Source organism: Ambystoma mexicanum, chromosome 10 (genome assembly GCF_040938575.1).
Source record: "Ambystoma mexicanum isolate Mex_15411 chromosome 10, UKY_AmexF1_1, whole genome shotgun sequence".
Classification (NCBI taxonomy): Eukaryota; Metazoa; Chordata; class Amphibia; order Caudata; family Ambystomatidae; genus Ambystoma; species Ambystoma mexicanum.
In genome coordinates, this window is record NC_090932.1 from 1,072,628,797 (window position 1) to 1,072,643,985 (window position 15,189).

At 46.4% G+C, this 15,189-nt stretch overlaps 1 protein-coding gene across 1 annotated transcript in view; it reads right to left on the minus strand.

Moving 5' to 3' along the window:
- Positions 1–15,189, minus strand: part of SLC23A2 (solute carrier family 23 member 2) — a 1,453,080-nt gene that overhangs the window by 859,682 nt on the left and 578,209 nt on the right. The window contains exon 6 of the mRNA XM_069618873.1: positions 9,347–9,504. Coding sequence (XP_069474974.1) covers positions 9,347–9,504 — 158 coding nt within the window. The remainder of the gene's footprint in view (positions 1–9,346; positions 9,505–15,189) is intronic.

The window sequence follows — 15,189 nt, forward strand, 5'->3', positions numbered from 1 at the left end:
GGGGGGTCGGGGGCAGCCTAAGCAAATTTCCCAGACCAGTTCATCCATAGGGCGTTCCCCTTGGATCCTGTCTGGGGAAACCTGGACATTTGGACATCGCTGGGTTTCGCTTGTAGCAAACAAGTCTATTGTGGGGAAACCCCATAGAGAGAAGAGGTGTTCTACGGCCTCCTCATCAAGTTGCCACTCGTGTTCTTCTGGTAGGGGCTCTCTGCTCAATGAGTCTGCGAGAGAGTCGAGTTCCTCTGGAACGTGCTGGGATGATAGGAATATCTTCCGTTTGAGTGCCCATTTCCAGATTTGCTGTGCAAGTTTGGACAGATTTGGAGAACGTGTGCCCCCTTGTTTGCTTATGGAAAACATAGCTGTAGTGCTGTCTGTCAGGACCTGCACGGATTGATTCATTAAGTAGGGTTTGAACGCCTGAAGGGCCTTGAATACTGCTCGAGGTTCTAGCAGATTGATGTGTTTCTGAGCTGTTGTGCGAGGCTACAGACGCTGAGCTCAGCAAGAGAGGCGTCCGTTGTGATAATCGCCTGTATATCTGGATCATAGAAGTGTTTCCCCTTCAGTAGATTTTCTCTCGTCTGCCAGCGAAGACTTTGTACCCGACTTTGTACCGACTAGATCGTCCCACTGACCGCTTGCCTGAGACCATTGTTTCGCCAACCACTCCTGCATGGGTCAAATGCGCAGGCGCGCACTTGGAACCAGGTAAATGCAAGATGCCATCATTCCTAGCAAGCGCATCACTTTGCGCTCCCATATCTAACGGCCGGTCTGATAATGTGGTATTTGCAACAGCATATTTTGAACTCTTTCCTCTGACGGAAAGACCACCCCTCTTGAGTGTTTAGGACTGTTTGGTTGTGCTTGGCACTAGGCTTGATTTTTTCTCGTTTATCGAGAAGCCCAATTGAAAGAGAAGGTTGATAGTCCTTTGAATGTTCTGTTTGCAAATTAGGGGGGACTCCCCTGTAATGAGCCAGTCGCCCAGCTAAGAGTACACTGGGATTGCTTCCCTGCGCAGGTGTGCTGCCACCACCGCCAGTACCTTTGTGAATACCCTTGGAGCAGATGCTATTCCAAAGGGTAGCACTTTGAAATGGTAGTGCTGGTTTGTTATCTTGAAACGCTGCAAGAATCTTCTGTGCGCTGGGAAAATTGAAATATGAAAATATTCATCTTTCATATCCAGTGTTGCCATGTAATCCCCCTTTTTTAGTAGAGGGATTACCTCATGTAGCCTAGTCATGCAGAACTTTTGTGGCTTTACATATTTGTTTGCAGGGCGAATGGACAGATTTCTTTGGCACAAGGAAGTAGGTTGAATAAATACCCGTGTTTACCCGGTTGGCCGGGACGATTTCAATGGCGTCCTTTAGCAGAAGTGTGGCGACTTCCTCGAGGAGGATACGCTGGTGTTCTTTTGAATGGACTTTGTCGTGGCGGGTGGTTTTCGGGCAGTTGTAGGAGCTCAATACAGCATCCGCCTACTTCGGTGCACAGCACCCATCTGTCTGAGGTGATTCCCCTCCCATGCGTGGGTGAAGCTGGAAATGCCCCCTCCTACTGGAGAGGTATGGGAGGGCACCTGAATCGGATAGTCACTGTTTTTGTGGAGGGGTACTCCCACAAGAGGAGTTGCCCCTACCACTAGCTATGGCCCTACGCGCTTCTCTAGGATAACCTTGGGAGGACTGACCTTGATTATTTCCCCAGGGAGTCCCTTGGCTCTGACTGTAATTGGACACCTGTTGTGAACTTTGGCTGGGAAAACGCCGAAAATGACCATTACCCCTCTGGCCGGGTGGCTTGTTGGTGAGTTGACCCAAAGATTTAAGTGCGACATACTCCTCTATAGCTGTCCTAAGGGCGTCCTTGACAACCTTGCCAAAGAGCACGTTGGGTTCTATTGGCATATTAATTAACGTGGCCTGCGTTTCCGGTCTGAAACCTGATTGCCTCAGCCACGCGTGACGTTTAATAACAGTACCCTGTGCAATACATTGTGCAGGATGGTCTGCAGAGTCAAGGTTGGTCTTAAGTAGACAGTGGGATACTGCTCCACCTTCTGCGGCCACCTGTGCTAGCTGGGATTTTAAAGGTTCCGGGGCAGACGACAGTAAGGCCGACACTTCCTCCCATTTGTGGCAGTTGTAACTGGCCAAAAGGGTTGCATTATTAGCAATCCTGGTCTGGTAAGCCGCGGAGGAGGCAACCTTTCATCCCATTGTATAAAGCTTCTTGCTTTCCTTGCCGGGTGGGGCCTCAGAGGAAGCCAGGGGGTGCCCGCTATTTTCCTAGTTGTAGTTACGACTAACGAGTCGGGCTTCAGCTGCCCACTAATATACAATGGGTCTGAAGGTGCGGGTTTAAATAGCTTTTCTATACTGGGGTTTACAGTCTGTGTGAGGTTAGGGGTCTCTAATGACGGTTGTATTTTGCGCTGCACTGACTTGAGTAGAGGAATAAACTGCGCAACAATTTTCTTGTCCCCAAGGACTTGTTCTACTAAGTCCTTATCCTCCTGTACCTCCTGAGTCTCAATTTGAGAGTGCTCTGCCACCCTGGCTAGAACCTCATTAAGTAGTAGCTGGTTGTCAATAGGAGAGTCCGTGATATGGGGGTCTTGATCAATAGGTGAGTCGATAGGATACATATTGGCTTCTGGGTCAGCCACTTGGTCCTCATCTTCCCCATAATAAAGGTCTGCTGTGTCCTCATCATTCTGAGGGTCAGCAGCCTCTACAATTGAGAGGTCTCCATGTTCGGAGTCCAAGTCATAGAGTTCTATGACTGCTACGCACTGGAGTTTCTGTACGAGACCTTTTAGTAGGGGGTTGAGATGGTTGAGCAGAGACTTGTGACCCAAAGGGAGCTGTAGTGGGGGGAGTGGAGTAGAAACTCTTGAAGTAGGCGGGGTCTTTTTGTAGAAATTGTCCATAAAGGACATTCTCCTCATGACCCTGTCTATGTCTTGTGATGACCATTGTGCTGAACTTGGGTAGACCAAGGGTTGGGGAGGAAGTCCTAAGTCTTCATCTGTGGGAGGAATTAGCCAAGATTTTTTAGGTCTAGCCTCTAGAGGTTTATCCTGAGGGATGGGCCTAGAGCCTTGAGTTTTTTCCTTCCGAGGGCTGTTATTCCTATGAGGGGTCTTTGAGGACTTCTTCCTGTGTTCTTTATCCCCCCCTGGCGCCCAGAGCCGTGTTTATCCGGCTGTTTGGGGGCCTGCTACCCGATCCGACGCAGATCGCTTACTTTCAGTTCTGGAAAAGGCCGAGGCCTTGTCGGCGGACGATCGGCCCTCGGATGGAGTTTTATGCACGACACCTGCACTGTCTTTCGACGGTTGGGCCCTGTTGTGCGGCTATCGAGCGAGAGTGCCCAGACTCAACTGACCTTTCCCTGGGTGTCATGCGCTGTCGACCGCTCGACACATGTGTCGAGTCTCGACGTGGGGTTGTGTGTTTAGTGGGCATGGAATTGTTGTGCTTCCGCTGCCGGGTGTAGTCCCCACAACAGGGCCGCCGGCCTTTCTCACGGGGTCTGGGGCCCTCGCCGTCCAGAACGGCGGCATTGCTGCCATTGCTGAAAGCGCCTTCTACCACCATGGCCTCAAGCTGCCTGGCGTAGTGTGCCCAGCGTTTTGTGGATTGGTCCTTTAAAGTCTTGGGCTTGAAGAGCCTACAAGCTCGACAAGACCCTTTGAAGTGGTCTCTTGGGAGACACAAGTTACAGTCCAATTGCTTATCGACCCACGAAAAATTTTCGAGTTCACTTGGGGCAAAATTTAAATGGGGTCTTGCCCATAACTACAAACTATGGCAGCTGGGCGAAAATAGTGCAAGAAAAGGGGCATATACATCCTAAAATGACCCCCCCCCCCACTCTCCTTACTGTCTGAGCCGAGGCTCAGGGCGGCCTTCCAAGAGCGAGCGGTCCGTTGCGGTAGTCTTTCAACGGGCAGTCTCTTTTCTTTGTCTTCACCGGTGTGATGTTTCGAAGATCGGTGAAGTAAAGGATAGAAAGATGAACTATCAGTAATTAAAATAAGTAAATGGCTTTACGCCGGAAGAGGAACTGCGCTATAAGTGTCTGTCTAGAATGGTGGAAAAAAACGATCTGAGGGACCTCGACGCATGAGGGATCATGGTTTTGTGTTCAGAGCTGGAAGAGGCCTGAGCTTGGCGGAAGGGAACCCTAAGAGGCCCAACCAAGTTGGAGTCTTATTGGCTTTCTTTTACAATGTTGAAAGAACTGAAGAGAGTGTAAAAGGGAACCATGAAAAGCTTCAAAAGGAACTGGGACACATTTCTTTTGTTGTGTTTAAAATTTGAATAAGTTGAAGCGTAAGGAAGAGAACCCAAAGAAACCTAAAGACACTGAAGGTATTTGAATCCACTGTACGGACCCTGTGGCAAAGGTCTTTCAAGCAGGCCTGTTTGATTGAACTCATTTTTGTGAGCTTAAACCCATGCCTGGCAGCATGAAGGCCACCAGAAACCAACCCTGGTTTCCTATTTTTCTGTTGAAGAACTACCGTCTCATTTTGACAAAAGACCTCCTAACATGTTTTTGTAGTGGGGGGGGCAAGCACAGGTTTAGAAACAGACTATTATTTTGCTCTTTCAGACAGCGACAGCCCTTGGAAACATCATTTGAGGGAACCACCCCTTTAGAGTTAGGGCCAGTTTGGCATTACACCAACCCCAAATCTTTAAAAAATAAAGGTTTTGAAAACGTATTTATCAGTCTGTTTCTCTCTTGATACATGCTTGTCTCACAGAATGTAAACTCTGCTCTGGAGATGGAGACTTGGCCAGTGGCACAATGTATTTTTGGAGATGTTTTTGCAAAGGAACTTTTGAGGTTTGTAGGAGCAGAAGGTTGTCTCATCCTTCCCAACCACAGGTCGTGGAGGTACAAGACTCAGCTGACAAACAACCAATGAAATCAGCAGGACATTAAAGCTAGCACGGTGCAAACACCTCTGGTGGGGGGAAAGGAAGTGCTTTGCAAGAGTGTTGGACGCTCTGTTTGGAGATGTTTGGGTCAGGGAAATTATACTAAACTAATTCTAGCATCGGAGCTGGTCTCTCTACACTTCTTAGAAGTTCAGACATAATGGACAAGTAGGTGAGAGTTGGCAAACAAAGGGGTAATATCAGCAACCTTTGGACATCTTTCTAGTAAAGATGAAGGAAAGGGTGAGGCCAGTCATCAATAAAAGAATTTCGACAACTTCACCATACACAGTGTGAGGGGTCAGAAATGAGAGCCAAATACAAGGCTGTAATGTTTTCATCAAAGATATTTATTAAATGAACATGTGTTGTGAAAATGCCTCTCTGACCATATGTCAAAGAAGAGTTTCCCTACCTAGAAACTAAAACTAATAATGGAAAAGCCGCCCTTGTGTCTAAAAGTCCTATCCGTACCCTCACACTACAAACTTAAGAATATAAACGTGTAAGGAAATATTTCAACTCAATACTGGCAAAAAATGTTCACAACTGAAGTCAGAATAGCTCCAACAAAAATGTTCTCCAGGGGGGGAAGCCGTTGTACCCAGAGAGTGGCCACTTCTGCTAGATTCTTAAGTAGGGCGCAATAGTCTCTTTTACTAACAGTTCCTTTGTGTCTTGCCTGGATTATAATATAACGTGCTTAATACCCAGAGGTTTCTAAGCGCGGACCCGGGGATCGAAGCTGTGTTGCTATGTGTCGTCTTGCTTCCAAGGCGAGCACGTTGCCGCTGAGCTATCCTCCCGAGACGCTTTAGAAATTAATTTATTTACACGCAATCTCTCTTTGATGTTAAACTTCCACTTTAAGACTTGCGTTCCCTTTTGCTCCTGCAGCGTTCTGCTTTTAACGTGGATCGGGAAAAACAGTTTCATGCACGCGACCTGACCTGACTTCTCTTTGATGTTGAACAGTCTTGTAACCCATGGGAATGTCAACTTCTACTTCAACTTTCTCCCTTTTAATAGGAGACACGCAACCACTCTGGTAATAGTTAAATGCAACAAAAGGGAAAAAGAAAAGTTTTCTTTCTATGCGAGCACTTTAACTAGTGCGAATAAGCACGTGATACAATTCCCTTTGTGATAATTGACTTGCCGCGACCACAAACAAATGTACTTGCTCCTACTTACACGCAAGCATCAGTTCAGCGGGTTATAGTTACCGGCAAGGAGTTGTGTGCTTTGGAGTACAGAGTTTCATTCACCGACTGCAAAGTCACAGCTGTCGCAGGCTGCTTCTACTTCCCGACTCTTTTTTCTGCTACTGGTGCTACGGGCACTCTTGGGACCCATACCCCTCTGCAGCACGGGTGTATCGGATCCAGCCTCAACAATGGAGAGTCTGAGGGATTCAGAGACATGCAGTTCTTTTTAGGGAAATTTAGCTTTTCTTACTACTTTAGGCTGGCAAAAGGCCATCAAAAGGGCAGGGTTACGGGGAAAGTTAAAAAGGGATTCCTCCCAGTCTTCCTAGACTGATTACCCCCCCCCCAAACACCCATGTGATCCGCTCGCAGTACACCACCCGGAGGGTCGGGATCAGAGAGCATGTGCCACATGGAAGGGTCCCAGACCAGGTTCCTGGGGGTAATCCCATCGGATACTCCACAACACATAGTTTTTGAATAGTTCTTCTCAGTGATTTTACATGATGGTCTTTTAGAAGAAAAAGGTGTTGTGTTGGAGCTTTGTGCGTTTGTGTCATTCCCAAGGATCCCCATATTCTGACCAGACTTGTGCTTCCTACAGTTTCAATAGACAGCCATGTACAGGGAATTCACAAGTCCGCCTTTCAAGCTTTAAACCGCTCCATGGTGCATCATGACATTGTTAAAGCCAGTGGTAGCAACCCTCAGAGAAAGAGGTTACCGTCTCATTTTTCAAGAGAAGGGATTTTCTGTCTTATCTAGTTGAATGACATGATCTTCATTTCTCAAACGTGTCCCTGTGGAAACAGCAGGCTGAAGCCACAAAGTTGGGAAATGTCAGCTCCAATTCCAGCTTAAATGATTGATTTCCTGGGTTGTTCAAAGTCTGCGCAGTGAGGGAAGTCAAGACTCCTGGTAGAGATGGGAAAGCACTTCTGCCTAGACAATCAGTTATCTATAACAGTGGAATATCGGTCAGGAAGTAGTGGTAGATATGAATTTGAGATATCTGGTGCATTACAGCAACTGTAGACTTTACACAAGAGTACTACAACGCTATTGACATTTTTATATGGACCCATTTACCGCTCGCCTCAACACTCAACTGACCTGATGTTTCAGCTGGATCATGGATCCAGCAGAGTCCGATGCCTTTCTCCAAGAATGGGCGCAAGAGATATAGCATACACATAAGCGATGATTGGGCAGGAGAAGGTGGTGCTTGTGCCCCCGTAATTAGGTGACTCAAGCATTCATTAATTTCCATGGGTTTTCCAATCTGAATTCACCTCTTCTCTAGAGTCCCAAGGAAAAATCTAGGCACTGTCGGACTGGAGGATTTCAGGGCACTGTGGAGTGAGACACACCTTTTGGGACTAGCTACCCATTTCATCATAGAGCAACATCTAAATGTTGTTTAGCCACTTGAGCAGGGGAGTCGCTGTTTCCTGGACCAATCCTTATGTCCAGTTTTGGGCCCTAGCTTCAAGACTGAATTTTCTGGTCTCCTTACAGAGGAAAAGTAGGCATACTGAACGATTCATGTGCTTCATTAAGCAATAGCAAAGGGTCATGACTTGATGGAAGGGAATCCTGCTGGCGCAATATTCAGCTTTATGGGATGAGAATAGCATTTTTAATCTATTTCGTTCGCGGTCAAAGGATGAGGGATCTTTCATGCAAGGCTTTGTCTAGAAAGCCAGCAAAACTTTTATGCTGATATCATGTAGAAGGGTTACAGAGGTATGAGCTCTGGATCCCGTAAGGCAGAACATATTTGACAGGAGTATTTTTCATATATCGAAGCACACAAAAAGTAATTCTAGAGCTGTCTCATATCCATACTTCAAGAAGACCCTACATCGGTGCAGTTTACGGTCTAAACAAATAAGAGAAAGTCATGGCTGTCCTGCATGCAGACCATAAGGGAAACTACTTACAGTGATGAGGAAAATGCTTAGACCAGTTACTTCCCCAACTCTTATGCAATGGGCACTGGGTACTGGTGCCAGCATGCATCAATATTAAGCAAATCCGTGTGCATTTCCATGGACTAACTACACCTTCTAAAGTCTTAAGTAGGGGTGCAGGTGGAAGACATGAAGATGGCAGATACTCTGGGGAATTTAACAGCAGGCTTCGTTTGGGTGAGTAAGCTTCAAACAGGCATAATGCTTGCCTCCGGACATGAAGTGAAGATTTCCCAGATGAGCCAATTGAAAAGTGTTGCTTTTATTGAAGACGCATAGCATTATCCCATACAATATATATCAAGCACTATGCTTTTAGTGAATGAATAATGCATCCTGTACAAGAAAGATCTATCAGATGTAAAGTTGAACGTGTTTAAGCACTTTGAGATTTCATATATTGAAAATATGGATACGTGCACAGGATATTTATAATCCTCCCGGCGTATCTATATAACATGCCCTGTCCTTGCACATGCAGAGGGGAAACCAGCTTAAAGTTAAAGGAGGTTAGCATCATCAATGCAAGAATATAGATGTTTCGAGTTCTGAATACTTGGCTGATTACGGGAAAACTGCATCAATAGCTTGCACATTGAAGAAATCTTGCTGCTCGAGCAGTGAAGCAAGAGGACAGGCAAAGGAAGAGGAAGGGCTTCAGGCCTGGAGAAAGGCCGTTCGGTGAAGTAGCAGAGTCAAACTTTTTAAGAACAGAAGTACTGAATTTTCGAAGTTCTTTGGACGTCGTGCTGCTGGAGCTTTAATGAAGAAAGAGAAAGCATAATGCTCACCTCTGTCTCTTTTATACAATCAAGAATTTTCTATAAGCACTTCAGGAAAAATCTTCATTCTGGTGCATTTGCATGTACACATATCGGAAAGGGTAGGAAAGGCAAAGCAAATCCAGATCAAAACAGGTTGGAATCAGCAGTAGTTGCACAGTAAACTAACTAGTTCAGCAAGAAACATGGCATGAAGAATTCCAGAGATGCTTCACTAGTAGACTATTCAAGATTGAGCCTGCAATTGAGAATGCTCTCATACTGAAGAAACAGAATCGAACCTGGAAGAAACTATGTATCAAAGGCATCCTAAAAAGGAATGAGTAGATGTCCTAAATTAAGGCCAAATAAGTCGTACAAACATTTAACTGCTTACATCCTAAACAGATTAAAATTATTAACCAAAAACGTACCTGCACCCGAAGGTAGTCTGCAGTAATGTGGTGATCCCAACGCAGAAGAAAATGGTTCCAATCAGTTGACTGGTGGCCCATTGGTCAAATCCCACACACATGGCTTCAGCTAGCAAAAAGGGCACTGCCACTGTGCCGCTGAAACACGTCAAGTAGTGCTGAAGTGAAAAGAGCAAGGGAAGAAACGTTAGCACGCACTGACTCTCTCAACTGTCTCATCTGAACACATTCTGCATGGCGATTTTCTTTTTTCTTTTTTTAACTTTCTTTATTCAAATTGCCATTATCAGCATGGAAACATGAGAAATCACATTAGCAAGGTGACTGTGCCCCATTTTAACCATAACCGAACAGGTAATGTTTTGCAACCTTCACAAACCAAGCTCTCCCAGTCAACCTTGCGGAAGATACATGGTTCTATCCGACTAAGTGGACATCCCCCAACTCTTTGTCATATAGAACTGGTTCATTCCACACCATAGCATCAATAGTTGTAGTTCACAGTGTCAGCCTCACTAAAGTCCCTTTTTGCCAGGTACCAACTCAGGTAACAGCATATGTCCCTAGGCTTAGCGGAAGGATGTGTCAGTTCACTGTAGATCTTCTCACTGCGAAGGCATCATGAAGTAGACCCAGACAACTGAACTGAAGTTTGGGCTACAAACTCTTATTCAACAGAAAAAGGGTTCGAAAAAGGACTGGCTTGCCCTATGCTAAGGTGGGATTTCCCTACCTAAATGAAAACTAATGATAGTCTATGTCATGAAGTCCAAAGTAAATGTCTGTGTCCAAAACCTATGCTTGCCCTCATATCCATTTGTATACAATGTGTAGGAATTTCAATGTCAAAATGATAAGTGTTCAAATAACTGGTCAGAGCTTCTTCCAGCTCATGGTTTGCAACGGGGTTCCCTTCCCCAAGGTTCGGTTCGGTTCACAATGCAAAAAGCTTACCTTCCCCCAGCTTTCAAGTCTTTTCAACTTCCTTAAAACACGATTCTTTGTAATGCATCCCAGCTCTTCTGGTTTGGTTACCTTTCACCAATTACAATCCCTCAATTTCAGTTCACACAAAAGTTCCTTTATATTCATTCACAAGTTTCTTTGTAGGAATTTTAAGTGGCTTTTCCATATGTAGGCGTCCTTGGTCTAGGATCAGTTATCAGACCAGTGAGACAGGCATGGTATCAAGAGAGACAGACTGAAAGATAGGTTTTCAAACCGATGAATTACAAAGGTTCCTGGGTTGGTGTAATGCCTAACTGGCCCCAACACTAAAGGGATGATTCCCCTAATCTGTCTGTTGTCTACACCTACGCTTGCCCTCACTCTGACAAAAATGTGTTATGAAGTCTTAAAAAGTAAAAAGTGGTGCTTCAACAAAAAAATAGGTAACCAGGATTGGTTTCAGGTGGTCGTCTCACCAGATGTAAGGTTGGTCAGCTTCAAAAGGATGAGTTCAATCAAAAGGGAGCTTCTCCATAGTTCAAATAATTTCAATGTCTTTAATGCCTTGGGGTTTCCTTCACCAAGCTTAAGTTCCTTCAGTAACACAAAATAATCAAGATTCCACTTTGACATGCCTCTTAGGGTTCCTTTCTCCAAGCGCAGGCCTCTCAAGTTCAAACACAAGTTTAGCTTTTAGGCTTCTCAGGGTTCCCTTCCCCACGCGTAGGCAGCTCAGTTTCAAACAAAAGTTGAACTCTTGGGCCGCTCACTGTTGCCTTCCCCGGGCTGAGGCTCCCTTCCAGTTCAAACACAAAATTCGATTCCAATATGGCGGCTGGCAGAGGACGTGGTGTGTAGGTGTCTCTCCCCGCTGAGATGCGCGAACAAGCACTCCACCCCCACAGAACATTATCAGGAGCTTAAGTGTACTCAGACGAGAAGGAGAGAGCCCTTGGGACACCTATTACATAGTGTAAGCTAAATGAACTCAGACCGCATTCCACTCTGGGACAGAGGTGATTCCCTCAAGCGATAGGGAAAAGTTGCAGCAGCGGACACGCTGACCGTGAAACTAGGCACAGAAGGTATCGCTGAGATCCTCAACCACCCGGAACACTAATCAGAGCCAAAAGGGATCTCTGATGTGAAGGAGAGAAACGCCCAAGTTACTCCTGCGCGGCAAGGAATATAAGCACCGGGCTGCAACACGGCGCCGGAACGGCAGTACCCCATCAGGTGGGCAGAGAAAAGACACGGCAGCGGGAAACCAGGATGGAACGAGGGACAGCGGTGCCCGACCAAGCCTCTCTCCAGCGACACAAAGGTGGAAAAGGAGATTACCCTAGAGGCCGAGAGGAAACTAGTTGAGAAGCGTCACACAAGGTCCCGGCCCTTGTCCCTCCCCGGGGACGCATGCAAAAGACAAGTGAGGGGAACAAGCCTCTGACAAGGAGACATGGCCAGGAGGTGCACAGCACGCCACCCAGGAGCTCCAGCAAAACCAGCAGCTGGCAAGACAGACCCATCAATACAGCGCCACGGGAGAGCGAAACTCTACACAATAATAATGGACTTCACAGTGCCCCGGTAAGCAACAAACAGCAGGGGAAATCAGCCTCGCCCGCCACCAGAGCGGAGCCCCGCCAGCATGAAAGTGACATCCGGAGAGCAGGCAACACCTGCCCGGAGCAGGAACAGCAGGATAAGGAAATAATGGCATCAACAATCTACTTAACACCCAGTGGGGGGGGGCCATGGCAGAGACGCCAAAGCGCGCAGTGAGTACAAACGGCAAGCAGAAGTAAGGGACACCCACAGAGACAATAAGCGGTTCACCAGCACACAAATTATACTCCTCACTAAGCAACAGCGAACACACCACACACTGAGGGGGCAAGCTACAAGAAGGCAGACAGCATCAGCAGAGGGAAAGCCCACAGCTGAGACCTACGGCACAGCTGAGAACCATAGCGTATACTGGACCACAGACAAGTGTACCCCCCTTAACATACCAGCATCGAGCTCCTACCAAAATAGGGAGATCTAAACACAGAGGGGAACCGCAATTGGCAGCACAAAAAGGAAGCCAAGATAATGCAGGGAAAAAGAGAGCGGGAGTCCTAATAGGCATACAAGACCTTTCTCAACATTGACATAGGTGGCAAACTAGCCTCGATCTATGCTCCGAACACAGGGCAGGACAGCTTCCTAAAAGGGGCCCTGATGACACTTGAGGGATTCACCACAGGGGAAATTATATTAGGGGTAGACCTCAATCTAGCATGGGACCGCAGACTAGACAGAAGCCCTAAGGCACAAGCGGGGACAAACACCCCCTCAAAAGCCCTGGAAAAAAATATTTCAGACACTTGCTCTCCAAGACCTAGGGCGCGCCACGAGAGGGGAATCTCAGGGTTTCACCCACTTGTGACACGTTCACAAATCCCAATCAAGAATTGATTACGTCTGGGCTTCCACGGGCCTAGTAGAGAAGGTGGGCAATATAGATTTAGGTCCAATAGCCCTCTCAGATAACGCCCACATTTAACATAGACCGGGTGCAGGGAGGGATCTGGACATGGAGATTTCCAACAGACATTCTACAAGACAGCTTAATAGTGGAAACAATAAAAGATAAGATCGAACACTACATCTCTGAAAAGGATACAGGTGCAACCCCCACAGAATATATTCTGGGACACTTTTAAAGCAGTATTACGGGGCGATCTAATAGCTATAGAAGCACAAAGAGGCAAGCAACGAAACAGATGGAAGGATGGAAAGAAGAACTGGCGGGAAAACTAAAAGGACTACAAAATGAGGTCAACAACCCCAGTAGGAAAACAAAACTATTACTGAAACATATACAAGGCCAGCTGTGAGTAATGCAAAACAAAAGGGCGGAATTAGCACTCCTACGTCTAAAACATAAATACATTAGCGCCAACAAGGCGGACAAACTACCGGCTAGACAGCTCTATGAAAAGGGGCGGAAGACAAGTATACTAAAATGAAAAGACAAATATGGCCAATTCAAGACATCTAATGAGGAGTTGGGGGAAATAATGCAGTACTATTACTATTACCACACACCGTGGGTAATAATAAGCAGCGCTCAGATACCTGAGGGTTTGTAGCGCTATATAAAAGCCTAATTATTATTATTATTATTATTATTATTACCAAACCCTATATAAATCAAACAAACCGAGGGAAGACAAACAGAAGGAATACTTCGAGAAGCTCACCCTCCCTTAGATCTCAAACGCAGACAAGATTAAAGTAGACAGGGACATACAGGATGAGGAAGTCCTCAGCGCAATCACCAAATTCCCTAGGAACCGAGTCCCGGGCCCAGATGGATACCCGGATGCCTTCTACAAGAAATATCAAGAGGCGCAAGCCCCAAAGCTAAAAAACCTGTTTAATAGCTTCAGGATCAAAGGGAACAAACTCCATGAATGAAGCTAAACTGGTAGTTTTTCCAAAACTGGAAAAGGACCCTCGCTTCTGGGGTCAGAACTATTTACACAAATTCTGGCAGAGAGACTTACATGGCTACTTCCGACACTCATAGGCCCACATAGGCCCACACCAATCGGGATTCATTCCCACAAGACAAACTGCAGATAACACTCATGGGGTGAGCCACCTAATTGAGGAAGTAGAACGTATCCACACCCCAGCTATTCTTGTGTGCCTGGATGCGGAGAAAGCTTGTGAGAGTGGAGTGGACACAAATATTCATACCAGGGAAAACATTGGATTCAGGCCGAAATATCTGCAAATGATCAAAGCCAACTATAATACACCCTTGCTGTGGATATCCCTGAATGGAACCCTGCCGAGACAGGTGCCCCTAAGCAGAGGCACCAAACAGGGATGCCCACTCTCACCCTTATTGTACGCCATTATTTCTGGAGCCGCTCCCGATTCGGAAATCACACCAGGTGAAGGGTAGAACGATGTGAGGGGACGAACATAAAACCATGGCCTTCGCGGGGGATATGCTGACAGCATTGGCTCCCCCGGAACCCTCACTCCCTATGCCGATAATAGAGCTAGATCAATTTGGCTACATCTCCGTCCTAAAAATAAACAAACAAAAATCAGAAATAAACTTAACGAAGACCCCACAATAGTAGAGAGACTGGCCCAAACTACTCAATTGAACAACGCCCCAGAAGGGATCACCTACCTAGGCATCAAACTAACTTTCTCAATTGGACAGATAAATAATGCTGGCGAGGATGCCCCACGAAAGGGTACTGGAAACACATGGTGGAGGTGCCCAAACCTGCAACAGCTCAGGGGGGGGAAGCGAAATCCCAAGAAGGCAAAATTGCACAGAGAGCAGACCAACTGCAGGACAAGGTTTGGTTGGCGGGAATGTGGGAACCAGGACAGGGGTCCCATACGAAAGTACAACAGAGGGGATTGATGAGCCTACTGATAGCGGCATGGCGGAGGATAGCCCAACATTGGAAACAAAATACCCCGCCCATGATCTACGACTGGCTACAAAAAGTATGGAGGTTTGTCTCACTCGAATGGATGACTTACAAACTTCACAGAACATCCGAAGCCTTTCGGAAACACTGGGGTCACATCCTAACTTATCTACAAAGTGACTATATGCTCCAGTGGTGCCCACACAACATCAGTATCCTGGACATTTTGTAAGGCTCACCACACCCCGGCAGAAGAATCAGACCTCACCACCCAAAGGGGGGAGGGCGTGAGGGATTAGGGAGTTGGGGACAATGTTGATATTTATGTTTATCTGTAAAACCAATAAAACATGTTTTTAAAAAAAAAGAAAAACACAAAGTTCTACTTTCACACCTCTCAGGTGTCCCCTTCACCCAAGCGTAGGCCCCTCTTGAGCTAAAAAG